Source organism: Pelobates fuscus, chromosome 2 (assembly GCF_036172605.1).
Source record: "Pelobates fuscus isolate aPelFus1 chromosome 2, aPelFus1.pri, whole genome shotgun sequence".
In the NCBI taxonomy this organism is placed as follows: domain Eukaryota; kingdom Metazoa; phylum Chordata; class Amphibia; order Anura; family Pelobatidae; genus Pelobates; species Pelobates fuscus.
In genome coordinates, this window is record NC_086318.1 from 25,763,347 (window position 1) to 25,779,479 (window position 16,133).

The 16,133-nt window shown below is 41.5% G+C and overlaps 1 protein-coding gene across 1 annotated transcript; it reads right to left on the reverse strand.

Annotated features, from left to right (window-relative positions):
- Window positions 1-224: 224 nt before the first annotated feature.
- On the reverse strand, window positions 225-12,398 carry CTSB (cathepsin B). Its single transcript, XM_063442030.1, has 10 exons — window positions 12,291-12,398; window positions 8,490-8,631; window positions 7,122-7,207; window positions 6,243-6,357; window positions 6,029-6,147; window positions 5,516-5,601; window positions 4,813-4,959; window positions 3,893-4,009; window positions 3,554-3,682; window positions 225-1,101 (listed from the first exon to the last, which is right to left on the reverse strand). Exons 2-10 carry the CDS (start codon window positions 8,613-8,615, stop codon window positions 1,025-1,027), a joined length of 1,002 nt encoding a protein of 333 aa, XP_063298100.1. The 5' UTR covers window positions 8,616-8,631; window positions 12,291-12,398; the 3' UTR covers window positions 225-1,024.
- Between the last annotated feature and the right edge of the window lie 3,735 nt (window positions 12,399-16,133).

Sequence of the window (16,133 nt, forward strand, 5' to 3'; positions counted from 1 at the left end):
CAGTGATGCCGCTGAAAATGGGGACCAGGGCTTGCAGAGGTCGCAGCCCCTGTCGAGCATAAATGTTCTCCTAGTGTCAACCGCTAGTGTTTAATAGCAACATTTACATTTAGCAGGGTCCCTTTATGAAGATTTAAGTTCCTTCTGAATTATGTGTCTGTACTGGCAGACCTGGAGCTAGTAGATTTTTCTTGAGTCTATGGAGAAATTACAAAATCAAACAATTCTAAGAAGATTATTTTTATTGGCAAATAAACTAAAACAAAAATGTAATATCCTAAAAACAGATGGCTGACATCCTTCAGTTTATATCATAACCCATTACATTATGCATGATTACAAGGTTAGGCAGCCATTTGCATGCCATCTTTAGTCATTAAAACAAAGCCTTGAGAAGCGGAGGCAAATTGAGGGTTTGGTAAAGATGAAGGTAAAATTTCAGCAACCACTTTACTTCGGATCCTCCATCCTGAATCCTAGCATGATGACGAATAGGTCAGTTGGTTGAATAGTCCACTTGGCATTTGAAGGCAATATTTTACATATAAAACAGGTAACAGAACCAGCACAAATTAAACAAAAATACAAAATCAAGAACATCCCTTGCAGCAGCATGTAATCCTTAATCCCTCCTTAAATGGTTATAAAAAATAAAATCAAGACGAATCACTAAAAACACATCATTTAGATCCACGACAGTCGATTCTCTGAATTTGTTACACTGTCTCGTAAGGAAGGATAGTACGGGCAACTACAAGCGCAGAGAAATGGTCACGTGGGGTTCTCGTAGTTTAGATCTTTCGACTTGGTGAGGAGTTAAGCTCGTTCCTTCTAGCATATTCTGATTGAGGACCTTTGACATGATCTTCAGGACATAAAATAAAGGAATAGCTATGTGCGCAGCAGAGTAAAATCCTAATTAAATTTGTATTAAAAAGTAAATTTGTTTCTCTAAAACCAAAAAAAAAAAAAAAAAATGTCTTTTAGCAAGTGTACAGTCAGCCAACACTAGGAAGGCAGTGGTTTAGTTTTTGGGAACTCCAGCAACAATATCAGCCTCGATGCCACAGTGGTTCTCTCCACGCAAAATCTTGAAGTAGCCTACAAATAAGAAAGATATATTTAGGAGTCAGGAAGGGACATGGAATGATTTTGCACAGAATTGAGTTGTAGTACCTTTCTACATATAAATGAGTGAGATGCCCTGATGGGCAGGTTCATAACATGGAATTGAAGTACTGCAATGCTACCATAACCTGCATTATATTTATCAGCAAGATAAAAATCTGACACCAGCTGTGTGGGTACTTAGAAATGACTGTCCCTCATTTCAGAAAGAGGTTTTTGATTTTTTTTCATAAAAATAAGTCCTGCGAGTAAGAATTTAATTAAAATTTACACAAAGAAAAAGGTATATTATATGGTCTCAGGTGAAGCTTCTGCTTCCACTTCCAACCATATACCATCAGCTGATGTAACCTTCCATTTGACGCCCATGACATCCTAAAATTAAATTTTTCTTCATTTTTGTTACTTTTTTCAAGCCCTCCTGGTCTGTCCCCAGCACAGAATGCCAGGAATACTCCAGTCAGCAGTCTGTGCTGGAACAGTGTGCGGTTCCAGCTTTCCTATAGTACAGCTCATTGAGAAGCGAGGAAGCCAGGCACGCACTGACTGTCCACCTGTCACTTCCGTTCGCTTTGTAGAGATCATAAAAGAGGAAAAAATAAAATAAATCTCTGTTTCTGACAGGGGGGGTGCTTCTACATGCCATTTTATATTGAAAGCAGATCTCTTGTAAACCTTTCAAACAAGATTAAATAACAGACACCAAACACAAGGCACTTCAGCAAGTTGAAATGCTTAGTTTTGGAGTGGCCCTTTAAAGTGCAAACGTGGGATCTTCTTTAAGCTTCTGTTTTGTATTCTGGCAGAAGTGTGAGCGTATGACTGACAGGTCTCCAGACAGATTGAGAGAAGGCAGCGCTGAAGAGAGATTGCATGATGTCAACTACACTGCCGCCCCCAATCCCAATATGGGGGAGGGGAGGGGGGATGATAAAGGAGGAGATTTTCTTACTTACCTGAACCTGTCCCTCACAGTCATCTTATTCAGCTGCCAGGAGCAGACACCACTGCTGTACTCACATGCAGCAGTCACTGGTGACCGTTTGGGATTGACACAATGTCAGTAGCTCTGCCCAGTGTCAAATGTAGTCAAAATACAGAGACAAAGTAGTCCCTACTTTGGCTCAGTATATCTGATCAGAAATGGAACTTCAGTGAATTCTAACAGTATTTCATAAAGATGCGATCTTTATAAAATAATCCTAGTTCAGCTTTGATTCCCACACACAATGTCAGGATTAAGTAGTTTAAGGAGGTTCTGGAAACTTTAGTTTGGTTTTGTTTTTCTCAAGAGTATTATGAGTATTGCGTAATTTCAAACTAACAACACCTTCAATAAGTGACACTAGAATGTTCACAATGGATTTATCCAGCCCAGTGTTACAATGGTTTGATTTCCCTGAGTTCTAAAGAGTGCCTGCTGCCACAGCTCACTGGAGAATCCACAATTTGTTCCACTGAACTATGAGAAGGCTGTGCTCCGTGACTGACAGCGGCAGCTTAACGCTCTCAGCCAATTAGTGTAGTCCTGTACTGAACCAGCTTAGCTCATTGGAGACATTTGGCAGTAGAGCTCCCTTCCCCGTTAGACTTTAACCCAGTCTCCATTCCTTCAAAACAATTATTGAAGACTCACTTCAGCAGGAAAGTGCAGCAATTAAACGGTTAACAGCTTTTCATGCCCACACACCAACTACCCTGAAACTGTCAAAAATAACAGACTAAGCCCTCAGTGAGGGCTATTCTTGCAACCTACTTTTCTACCCTACCCTTATCTTGTGTCACTATACTGCACTCCCTCTGTTCCTGTGTATCCAACTCGTCTGGTTACAATTATGTGTGTTAGTCCACCCAATGTACAGCATTATGGAACATCCTGCTGGCATAATAATATATTTAATATTTGTAAGTAATAAAAGCTATATTTAATATTGGTCAGTAATAAAAGCTGGATGCAACAAGGGCACCCAGTTAGCCTAGGAAGTGGTCAAACAATTCCAAGATGGTTTGAGAAATTACAATGGGAAGGCACCAGGGCAATTCTGGAACCATAACCACTGCTGAGTTGTACTGGCTACAGCACTTTGAGTGCTCACTTAAACATTTAGAGGCATTCACATAGAAGAGTCAAGTAATGGAATAAAAACCAACTTGGTGTCACAGGTCCCAAATCAAGAGCTACAGTTTCCAGAAATCAAGAAAATCCACAAGGAAACCGGTTAAGTCAAAACAGACGTTTCCATTTGGTTTCCAGTTTAGTGAATAACTTCCATCATGGATTTAGTTGGAGGAAATGCTAGATTTCCAGTTAGCAGTACTCTTGCTTTCTTGTATCCCTAACGAAAGGCAACATCTCAAGGTGTAATGAATTACCAGTAACATTACCAAAGGAAGTTCCTTAGACTCGTGTTGAGAAGTTACGTACCATTATCACCCCAGTCTGAGTTCCAGGAGTTTGCACACAGCCAGTATGGGGTACCATTCTCTACACCCCAGCCCAGCATCTTAATAGCATGGCCTCCAAGTACTTGTCCTTCCACATGGCGATAGACACCTACAAGAATAGAGATTAAATTATAAATGTGCAAGAAGTAAACATGTCCAACAGACAAGGCTAATTTCAGTGCCAATACACCAATATCACCAGGTCATTCTATAGAATCTAAAACACACGTGTTTATATAGCAAACTGCATCTAATGCAGTAAGCCATAGCTTTTTGGGGTATAGGAGCTACTTCAGATAGAAATAACAGTCTGACTTACCTGACTTGTAATTTGGGAAATCTGAATAGACCACAAAGTCTGCCTCCACCGGTCCGTTCTTGTAGATTTCTGCCATGATTTCTTGCTGATCTTTTGGGACATGGTAGGAGCTTCCGCCTACAGAACATAGTTGAGGATTAGTTACATTGTTCACTTGTGACCAACAGTGTAAAGCAAAAGCTTCGAGTGAATAGATGAGATGTGAAAGGTTTAATCAGAAAGAGTATTGCACAGTCAGTCATACACAATGCCTTGAAACAGGCAGGCAAACTACAACTCCCATCATGCAGTGCTCTATCAAAGGAGAGAGTTTCAGCTCAAGAAAAGCAAGCCATGTAACATCCATTGGAGTAACCCTTTAACCCCTTAAGGACCAAACTTCTGGAATAAAAGGGAATCATGACATGTCACACATGTCATGTGTCCTTGAGGGGTTAACCACCATAGTGAATTTGTGGTCATGGTGGTAGGAGTATTTGCAGAACTTCTGTTTGAAGCTCTGCACATAGTTAGCTTCTCTATTGCAGAGCAAGTGGAAACAAGGGTATCCCCTCCCTCCATGTTGTGAGCCCTCCGTATAATACGGTTTGTTCTGCTTAAAGTTTTATTCCCCCACTCCCCAGCTCAGATTGTGTACATGCACATGGAGCCATTAGAAGCCTGTGATTGGATAACAGCTTCACATGGCAATGGATTACAGGCAAGCGTAAAACAAAAAAGTTTTCAAGTTTTACTAGAAAGCACAAGGGGGCTAATTAGAGGTGCCCATTAGGGCGTTTAAAAAAAAAAAACCACAAAAAAATAAATCAACCTTTAAAAAAATTAAAGTGAATTTGACAGATTTAGACATTAGTAGCTGGCAAGAGCTTGGCAGGGTTTACAAGAGAGGTACAAAGCCCCAAGTCAAGAGAAAAACTCACCAAAGTGTTTATCGGTCGAGTAGGCAGGAGTGTAGCCAGATTCACATGCTTTCACACACTTTGGAGTGTCACCCTCCTCCCCTTTGCAAGCCGGACGGGAGCCATTGACATGATGCTCACAGGGTGGAATGGAGTATGGCCTGCAACCTGTAAAAAATAAAGTTTTAGATTGAGAATGGACCTACTTCACCCGGCACGCTCTATACAGCAATAAAATTGTTAGAAATTAAGACTGGATTGTACATTTATTCATGGCACATCCATGTGCTCCCGACACCATGCCATAATTCCCTAGGCTTGCATGCCAAGACATTATGAAACAGAACAGACTAGGTAACATCACCCACCATATCAAAGAGGTAAAAACTAGTATATTTGGAGCAGTTCATCTGAACCAAACTTATATCCATCCGGAATTAACATGTGGAGCCTTGTTAAATTAAACTCCACAGGAAAAATTCAGGACAGACCAAGTCATTCAGGTTTGGATTAAAAAATGATTTTTTTATGAACCACTCCAAATGAAGTTGTCCTAGTATAAATAAAACAGTTTTCATTACCTGATCACACTTTATAGCACATATTTATACACAACATGGAGAGCAAAAAAAAAAAAAAAAAACGACAATACTAGGGGCCACATCATATTAAGCAAATCTATAGATAAGGGCAGTGATAGGTGGCTCCTGCATATTTGACTTACCCACATGTGAGTCATACAATCCACCAGAGACCAGGCCTTTCTCAACCCAGTAATCCCAGGCTGATCCAGGGTATCCTCCATTGCAGCTAAATAAAAAAAAAAAAAAAAAAAAAAAAAAATCAGATATATACCAAATGTCACAAAAAAAAAAAAAAAAAAATACATCAAAACTTTCCACCAGCTGGCCACAAAACGAAAAAATAGCCTACAAATGACCAATAACTTTGGACAGGTTTATAAGCAAGGAAAAATAAGTATTTTGTGGTTATTAGTCATTGCCGGAGGACTGATGAACCCATGACAAGTAACAAGTACTTCTAGGGCCTAAATATTATTGTGGTGTTAAGCTAGGAAATCCTGACTTCTTGAAAGGTTCAGGCTAGACAAGTTTTACAAAACTCAAAAAGTAGAAACACTACTCCTAGAAAAATAACCAAAATAATATGTAGATTTTTACACTTATGACATGCTTTACATAGCATGTAAGCTCACAGAAATACAAAAGTAACATACCCCATTCCACACTGTGAGCCACAACAAGAGAGCAGGTCTTCAGCAGAAACCTCCACGTTTACTTTTCCATTAGAGTGGACACAAGTACGATCAGAAATTGCCTCCACTGCACCGAACGCCTAAATATTCACAAAACAGAAAGTTAGGCAAAGTCACAAAGTTCAATGCTTTGGATTTACATATATTTACTGCTGCAGTTAAACCATCTACATACCCAGCATGATCCACAGGAACCTTGGTCCCGAATTTCTTTGATAGTTGGACAGTTTGGCCAAGCTTCCCGAGAGTCAAAGTTTTCAGGCAGGTCCATTTGTCCAGCAAATGAATACCTAAAAATAAATATACATTTTCAGGAATGACAACTTCAAAACAATAAAAAGTCAAGGTTCCATATTGGTGCCTCTTAAATACCAGACATAAATGAAGGGTAAACAAAGCAGACGACAAGCACGTGTAATGAATCCAGAATGGAATATAGCATGTCAAATCTGAAGAATACAACAAGACATTGTTTGCATAAGCAAGGATGTGTTAGCGGTTCTGTATGATGTGGTGCAATTGTTAAGAAGTTAATAGGGGATTGGACAGAATTAGGCAGTTGTAGGGAAGAGCTACATTTTGGGGGTGAAATCCAGCAGTGACAAGTTTGTATGGTTTTTAATCTGGTTTATTTTATTTAATACAGGAAGTTAGTCATGTTTTTTGTGCACGTCTTTTCGGTTTGTATAATAGTGATTAACCTGGACAAAGTGAAGTTGCCAAGACAGGTGACATTAAACACAGGCATCCCACCACCAAAATCAAGTTCATTGTTTTTGAGATGGTGTGCTGTATATTAGATCCTAAAAGGAAAATGTGGATAGAGCATCAGTTCATACACCTGATAAATGTAGCATCTGCAGCCAACACCGTAATGAAGTGTCATAGCTCCATAAAAGTCACTGTTCAATCCATTTGTAGGGGAGAATGCATAACAGGGCATTTCAAGAGGACCGACCATAAAATTAAACAATGTGGAAATCCGTATAAACAAGTTCGAAGAGTGTTAATGTACAATGATGGAGAGTCACTGATTTACACTCAAAGATCTTACCTGGTTGGTGGTTTAGGTCCTCCTAATATGGTTCCACAAAGTCTCTTAACATGGTCCAGGTCTGAGGTTCTGAAGTTATGTCCAGCCTGTGGGAAAAGGCATATCATGAGCACGCACTAGCAGACTACTCTACAAGTCTTGTACCAAATCAGTTACAGAAATTTAATTGAAGTAGGTTTACCCAATGCCTGTATGGTGTGCATACGTTATCCTGTATTGAGGCATGACTGAGCTTTCTGGACACTTCTAATACAAGTCAAGCACACATTGCACTCAGGAGAGCTTTAATAGCCACTTAGACGTACGGAATGCAACTATTGAGAGAGCCCCACTTTACAAAACATACATCATTCCAGGAAGGCATGCTACAGGGACAAGAGTGGTGGCTACACCAGAGAGAGCAAGCACGCTTTACCATTGTAGAGAATTCAGTTCTCATTTTTCACAGGTAAAAGCATATATCATTTAATTCTGCGTCAGTCTGACAAATGCCACTTTCTAAGATTAGAGCGATAAGGATTATTTACAGCTTAGCAAGTCAGAATGATGCATAAAAAAAAAAAAAAAAAACACTGGAGTATTAACTCAAGTGTAACTTTCAGGAAATGAAAGGGAATCCAAAATGTTCACATTATAGGCTAAAATTGTGAAATTCTCAGATGGCCTGTTATCAGTCTTGCCCTTATGTTGATGCACGCTTTAGTGAATAATCTTTTATTTTGTTACCTGACTGAGGAAAAGGTTATGCCACATCACAAATCACATTTAGCAAAGTGAGAAAGTGGACGGGAGTGCTTTTGAGTGCGGCTTAGAGGTGTAGCTGTTTAATTTTAGTTATTTTTACAAATTAGAGAAGTCCTAAGAGCATATGAAATGTCATGTCAACAAAAGAACAACAACATTTCAGGTTTACCCTGGTCAATTTTGACCAAGTTTTGCAAGCAGCATCTAGACAACACATGCGCAATTCTGGTCAAGCCCTTTCCCACAGGAGAGGGCCAAGCCGCAAACCAGCACTGCCAATACCTATACATAGTTTGGCTTACTAAACATGGAACCGGACTATGGGTTAACTGATGGCTTGAGGACCATGAACAAGTTACCATACCATGGCTGCCAACACAAGTATGTTTCTACACAAATACAAACTGAATAGAAGTTAATTTAAAGAAATTTTACACAATAGCATTTTGTTACATATTGTGACTTCAAACAACTGACTGCCAACGTGATCTGACCGGAGCTTTTTTTGTCTTCACACTTCCTGGTCTCATGAACAGTCTTTCACTTCCATATTTTGAGGTAAGATCTCACATGCTGATTTACTCTTTGGACTGTATAAAGTTACTGTAAGCGATATTAACTTACCGTCCACGTAGTGTTTAGTTTGTTGATGTAGTTTATCGTATCAGGGGATAAAGGTTCAAGGAAGGGGACATTGCGACAGCTGGCGATGGTGGCCAGCATGCACAGAAGAACCACAGGCCGCCACATTGTTGTGCAAATCCCGCTAAAATAAATAAATAAAAATGATGGTTAAATACATTTCATTTCACTTATATAGACAGGTTATTTACGGTAACCTGACAAGTCATGTCCTCCTAAAATGTATATTAAACATTTATAAAACCCAATACAATTTGATCCTGGCACAGCCAAGCATGCGTTACATTGGAAGAAGACCAAGACTTTTTTATTTTATCTTTTCATTTCTCTTCTCTGCATGTTAATTCTATGCCGACTATCAGGTTAAAGGACTGAGCATAAACCCTTGACTGAAATAGTGCTATCCTAGAAGTGGACTCCTCCATCTTTACTCCAACTACAATGTTGTGGATTTCTGCATTTTTTTCCCCTATATCACACAGATGTTAAGTATAGGAAGAAAAACCATTAAAAATCCTGATCAGTGGAGATTCACCTTTTAACATTCAAGCAGAAAATAATCAATTTGAATCTTAAAACCCACAAAAAAAAAAGTTGCAGAATTACACAGTAAAGGAGCCAGAAGCTTTAGATAGATTGCAATACAGCCATCACTTCACATGTGAACATTTAAAGAAACTATTCATGAAAAACATCTCAAAGTAGTTGTTTGACAGCAAAACATTGTTAAAGAAGTGTTAGAATAACCTTTTAAATTGCCCTTAGTAAGTCACTTAATTTCTCAGAACATCCCTGCCCACATCCTGAGGAACACTCCTCCACACAAAAAAAATTTAATGGACTAAAAGGGTATTTTTCTATTTTAAGTGTTGGGATGTAAGCTATAAACATAATCTGCAAGATTTACAAATTTGCCTTCAGAATACAAGAATATCAGCTGACTTGAATGCAGTTTCCTTTACATGTAAATTGCATCAGTAAAAATTTAGGAACTGAAAAAATGCTGAGAAAGTTCGGTCCCTTAAAATAATTCTATTCATTTAACAATGTTCCTACAAACCTTGGTAAGTGTTTCAGCAAAAATAAATAGCATGAGTGCCTGTATAATGTTAAAAAGCAGGGGGGAGGGGGTGTATATTATAGAACTCCAGTTACTTTCGGGATGAAAGTCCATCAAGTTTTTGAATTTAATTATATGTAACATCTATGTTGATTATTTAGGTTTCACATTATCTTTTCACATCCTCAATGCAATATCTTTGAGAGTGACCCGCTGTGAAACTAATCCCTGAGAGTGTGTACTATGCTCGCAGCGTGACCACTACCTGACTAAACAGAAACTAAAACCATTGTATAACATCTTGATACAGTAACAGCAGAGTATATTTTGCCAAAAGGGTGTGGACCTGAGGTCTGGTTTGTCAGGAACCATAATTTGCATCTTAATGTAAAAGCTAGGTTGTTTTGTGACCTAGAAAAGAAATTGATTTCACCTTTGTTAGAGTGACTGCCAAAAACTCAATCACAAATTAGGAGTTTGTAAATAGTGTGAAAACTAAAGAGTTTACCACCTCTATGAAAAAGATTTAGTCAAAATTGGACAATGAGCACTACAAGTAGTATGGAACCATTCCCATGCTGCTGTAGCCAAAACAGACTATTGTTAAGACAGACTGTCCACATTGCTGCAGAGTAAACATGATCTGCAAATGGAACCCCAATTATTACCCTGATGATAGGCTGAAGTAGCTAAATAAAGTGGTCTTGCAATTTAAGTAACTCACTAGTAGTTTAAGGGCTTTAATAGCACAAGGCCCAGAAAAGCAGCATGCAAGATCTCAGGATAAGATATGCCACTATCTTAAACAAAAGCTATCCCTTCAAAAACCATGTCCTTCAAAGTGAGATAAGAACCACCTCCCCCTCTTATCCAAAACCAAACAGGGCTTTTCATGAGTCATCTGCACATGTCCACACAAATCCCCTGCACCACTAGGTCTGAAAAGCTGAAAAAACATAAAACCTCTACCATATAAACTCCCCCACTGCCTTCAACCTTTCCAGGTTGAGCACCAAGATAGCAGCTCTGGAGAAAAGGATAAGAAGAAACGAAGAAAAAAAGGGGGGGGAGGGGGAGACTAGTGGGGGTGAGGGTCCTACTGAGCAGTGTATATATGGCACCAAACATGGGCAAATGGTCAACAATTACACACAGTGAAACAACACTCAGTCCTAACATATCAGAATGCAATGGGTTTTTAATCCCTCTTAATTACTTATACCATGGGTCCCAATGACCACCCATTCCAAGGTGGGGTAATGTTTCTGGACCAATTAAAAGAAAAAAAAATGTAAATAAAATACTGCCATGAAAATACTTTATCTATACAGTAAGCACTTTGATTTACATTCCATATTATATGTACATGCAATATAATGTTCAACTAGGTCATAAGATCAACTATAACCCACTTTATATATTGATTGCACTACAAGCCTGGCATATGACCCACTCCACAGACATTGCACATACAGGGGGCCTGGGGCCTCCAGGGACCAGCTCTCACACCCCTATACAGGGGGCCTGGGGCCTCCAGGGACCAGCTCTCACACCCCTATACAGGGGGCCTGGCGCCTCCAGGGACCAGCTCTCACACCCCTATACAGGAGGATCAGATCAAGCCACCACATGTTATAGTAAACATAAGGATCACGTGATCAGATCCCATGAGGGCAGCACCAGCACACAGAGCTGGCTTCAATGACGCACTTCCGGGAGCGCCATTGTAAACAGTGCATCACCCTGGCCACGTGATCTCGGTGCCAGGCCAGTGCTCGCCATCTTTACCCAGGGCCAAAGGTCACCCACCGCTCCCGGAAACCGGCTGCGGTAGGGGGGGAGAAAATAGCTCAGTGGGTGAGGGCAAGGAGTCAGGGAAACGGAAAACAACAAATGACAGCTGATTCAATAAATCCCAACATATTAGCTCCCCATAGAACAAACCCCTAACATAAATACCAACTAAACATGCCCCCTCCAAAATAAAACACATGGACCCCCAACATAAACAGACAGTAACAACTAAACATGCCCCTCTCCCCAATAAAGCACGCGGACCCCCACCAACTAAACATGCCCCGCCTCCCCACACTAAAAACACATGGACCCCAACATAAACAGTAACATGTTGACCACTACACAACAGTAAAAACTGAACATGTAACCCCCCTCCTCCCCCCATATAAAACAAAAACTGAACATGTAACCCCCCCAATATAACACATTAACCAAACATATACCCTCTCCCCCTCCCCCCCCCCATATAAAACAAAAACTGAACATGTAACCCCCCATATATAACACATTAACAACCAAACATGTACCCTCACCCCCCTCCTTACACATCTCTGCCCCTGTTATAAACCACCCAACTCCTGCCCCTTTAATACTGGGAACAGTATCCTCTAACACCAAGTGTAATTAGTGAGCGGGCAATAAAGGGTGTGAAATGATCACTGGAATATAAAGTGCCCAGAATTAGCAGTTCCAGCGGCTAAAGAGTCATCTCTGGCACATATTGGGTTAATCCCCCGCCTGGATACATGTAACCAGACATACACACCCAGAATAGGGCGATAAGAACGTGGGTTTCACAAAGCAGAGGATACATTGTGTCTGCACTGCAGCAGCTGATCAGTAACAATGAAACCATACAATAACAGCAGAATTCTCTTTACAATAACATATAGGGGTCGGAGAGCAATGTCTAGCAGTGATCTTACCTTGGGTGGCTGCTCTTACAAAAGAAAGGAAGGGATGATCATGAAAAACACAGCATAGGAGCTTATATAAACTGCAGCTAGTTCTGGATCCGCCCTGCTCACAGCACCTCCTGACTCAGTCACATGACTAGCAAGCTGTACAACTGGATGGGCAACTTCTGGCCAATCTGGCTTCCACTCACATCCCCCAAAATGATGAGCTTTGCATTACAATGCAGCTGGCTGTGCAATAGTCACAACAACACAGTTATTCATTACAAAGTTTGAATTGCACTTAACCCAAGGTTAGTTTCACAGTTTTAGCCAAATTTAAAACATAGGTTTCTTGGAGAAATTTGATCAAATCTGCTATTTAGAACTAAAATGTACAAAATTCACTTAGAATTCCCAATAATTGGTACTTTACAGAGTTATTCATAAACCCCCAAAGTTTAACAAGTTAAATCGCAATGGCAAAAATAGCCAAGAAATATGTATGGAGATCAGATATTTTTGTCTCAGTTTTTCCTTTTGGAATTTAATCCACGAAAATTCAGAGTTTGGTGAATAACCCTGTAAATCAGCAAGACATGGTCTGTAAATCAGCAAGACACGGTCATGGTATGCGCAGAGTAGCACAGTTTTATTGCTTTTTTAATTTATTTATGCTGCCCTATAGAATGTACTATACATGATCATTCAGTACATTTTATCAGACGTGATTCTTTTTTTCAACCAGTTGTTGATTTGGCCACATATTGTACAACACTGAGAGATATACTACTGCCTGATAAAAAATAATAATATAAAGTCAGAAATATTCCAGAGAGAAACAAGCTTCTGTGATTATTTAAAGTCTAACCTATCAGGGCAGGTTCCTTTTATTTTATTTTTTTAATTCTTTATTTAGAAGAGACCTGATACAATGACCATTTTTTCGTGGTCAGTTAAAGGACCACTATTGTCACCCAGACCACTTCAGCGAACAATGAAGTGGTCTGGGTGCCAGGTCCCCCAGATTTTAACCCTTCAGATTTAAACATAGCAGTTTCAGAGAAACTGCTATGTTTACATTGCAGGGTTAATTCAGCCTCTATTGGCTGTCTACCTGACAGCCGCTAGAGGCGCTTCTGCGACGCTGAATGCGAAAATCGCATTCAGTGTGCAGAACGTACATAGGAAAGCATTGAGACGTTGGAGGGGGAGGAGAGGTTACCAGCGCTGAGGGAGCCCGGCGTTGGATTAAAGTAAGTAGCTGAAGGAGTTTTAACCCCCTTCAGCACAGCGGGAGGGGGGCCCTGAAGGTGGGGGGGACCTAAGGGTTATATAGTGCCAGCAGGGCCGGATTAAGAGCCCAGTGGGCCTGGTGCTGACAATTATGATGGGGCCTAATTATAGAATCTTATCGACAAAAAACACTAAAACAGTCATACCTCTCAAGCGTCATGTATCTGATGGAGATGGTGCTGGAGGGAAACTCAAAGGATGCAGCTATAAGAAAACACATACTCGGGGGGCGGAGCCTGACTGCAGGAGCGGACGGTCGCATGCTACCCGAGCTCTGGGCCCAAGACCGGGAAATCGCCTGACTACCCAGCCAAAACTAACTGTGTACCACCCCACTCACCTACTGGGCACTCGTAAACAGCTCGGGGACACAGTGCGTGCGGTAAAATCCGCTGACGGTCAGCAACTCCACGATGACGCAACCATGCGGCCTACGGGAGGCCAAGGCAGGGGGAGACGGCCGCTCTCCTTGCACTCCGGCCGACTGTGGAGCCCGTAATTGCTCCCCTCCCCCCATGGACCAGAGGGGGTTATCCTGGTCCACCATAAGGCGCAGAAATACTCACCCGTCCTAGCCGGAGAAGCCCTGCAGAGTTACACTTCCACGCGGGGGAAGCCAAGATGGCCGCCGAACCAAGGCCCATCTCACTCCAAACCCCCAAAACGAGGGCTACCCGGGGAGGACGGCATCGTCAAAGCCTTTGATGCATTCTGGGCTAAATATAGAGAACTGACCCAACAGAAAGAGGTACAGTGTGCCATGACAAAACCAACCCAAAGCAACTTACGGACTTACAAGAAGTTAAGCCAGACAGGCCTTAAACAAGTCACACAGAGGCTGGATGGCAAGCGGAGGCAACACAGCCAGCAGGGAGCCACTCGGAGCCTAACCTGGTCTCACTCACTGGACCAACCTCAGCCCACCACTCCTTATAGCACCCTGAGAAATACACCTAAAGCTCAGAGGCCTATCACCAAGCATGCAAGCCGCAGCGCAACGCCACGAGACCACCTGGCCGGTCAGCCGTCTACCCAAATACTCACCACGAGACTCAGGAAAAACGCCATGGAGGAACAGACACAAGAAGCAATTTAAGCCTACACCTCATCACAATGGCCCTCTCGTGCGTTGCAGATCACGCCAAAACAGTCCAGCCAAGCACATCGGGCCCCAATGTAGCCCTCCGGCCCAAGTGGCCTGCTACTCTAGCCGTGGCTGGCACAAGACCAGCGACAGGCACACCCAAGACTCTGTTACGGGACAATCCTCCTGTTCGCGGACCCCCCTGCGTACCAGCCTGAGCACTTGGCCTGGAGGGTGGGATCCTGGCGGGGATGCTGTGGATGGCAGAGAAGGACCCTACCCGACAAGAGGAATAGGCTGATGGGCCCGCACTCCGTGCCCGCCGCCAGGCTACCACACACACATCCGAACTCAGCACACTGTCTGCAACACATATGGAACTTTACTAACCACTTAACCTGAACAGCAGACTTAACACAGTATAATATATGATAAGCTCCTAATCTAATTAAGCACCAACTTATGTTTTCCCTCTTTGTTAATGCCTCTGATTTTTATTACACCCAACCATGATGTAGTGTGTACGCTCCATACCACACATACCACACTTTAGACGACGCATGCTTTCACCAACCAGCACCTCCGCTGTCAGCTTGGGCGACACTAATCTTAGCATGCCTAGTTTGATCAGACACCCAAACTCATTATTTAGTTGAGTTTCATGTTCCTTTGGTCACTTGTACTTCTCTTTTAGTGTCACTCTTACACTCTCATTGCATGTAGCAGTCCCATGACAAGGATAATGACACTAGCTTGTTTAAATACTAGTTATCAAGCGCTGTTTTATTTTATTTTTGTTTATTTTCTTTTTCTTTCTTCTTCATGATATATCCTATGTGCTAGCATTGTTTAGCAATTTAAAGCATAATAGCTAACTGTATCCTACTGCTAATCGATGCATGCTTAATGCCTACTCATAATGCGTTACTCTACTCATACAAAATACGTGTAACGGATTTGTTCACTAATAGCACTAAAGCGATGTTACTAACGTTTAGATATCAAAAGCATAGTCACCGCATTGATTTAACTTGAATTAACTACCTAGCTACCTACACAAGCGACCGTCTCTACTGGTTATTATTATATTATAAAATGTGCCTGTTCATCTTGTGCCCCGCATGTTGAGCGTGGGATATGTTGGAGGACTGCTTTTGGGGCACCTCTTACCTGCCTGTGATATATATGTGCACAACAAAAATAAAGAATTAAAAAAAAAAAAAAAAAAAAAAAAAAAAACACATACTCTATGCTAATCTCTTTATCTAATGCATGCTTTCATCTTTCAAGTAAATCCATACCCCCTAACAGCAGTGTCCAGTGAAGCAGGAAGTCAATGGGCGAGGTAAAAGGGTGGGCTACTGACACGAATCACGTGACCAGAACTGCCAAAAAGGGAGCATGTCTGCCCAAAGAATTGCAAGGCCAGCCTGGCATCAGTGTCCCTATGTATCACAGTGTCAGTGTCCCCATGTCGCCCAGTCCCCTAGTCT

Coding starts and splice junctions, on each gene's coding strand:
- CTSB (XM_063442030.1), bottom strand. CDS start 8,615: ATGTGGCGGCCTGTGGTTCTTCTGTGCATGCTGGCCACCATCGCCAGC. Junction 4,960..5,515: donor ATTGTATGACTCACATGTGG/GTAAGTCAAATA, acceptor TATTTTTTACAG/GTTGCAGGCCATACTCCATT. Junction 1,102..3,553: donor CTCAGACTGGGGTGATAATG/GTACGTAACTTC, acceptor TCTTATTTGTAG/GCTACTTCAAGATTTTGCGT.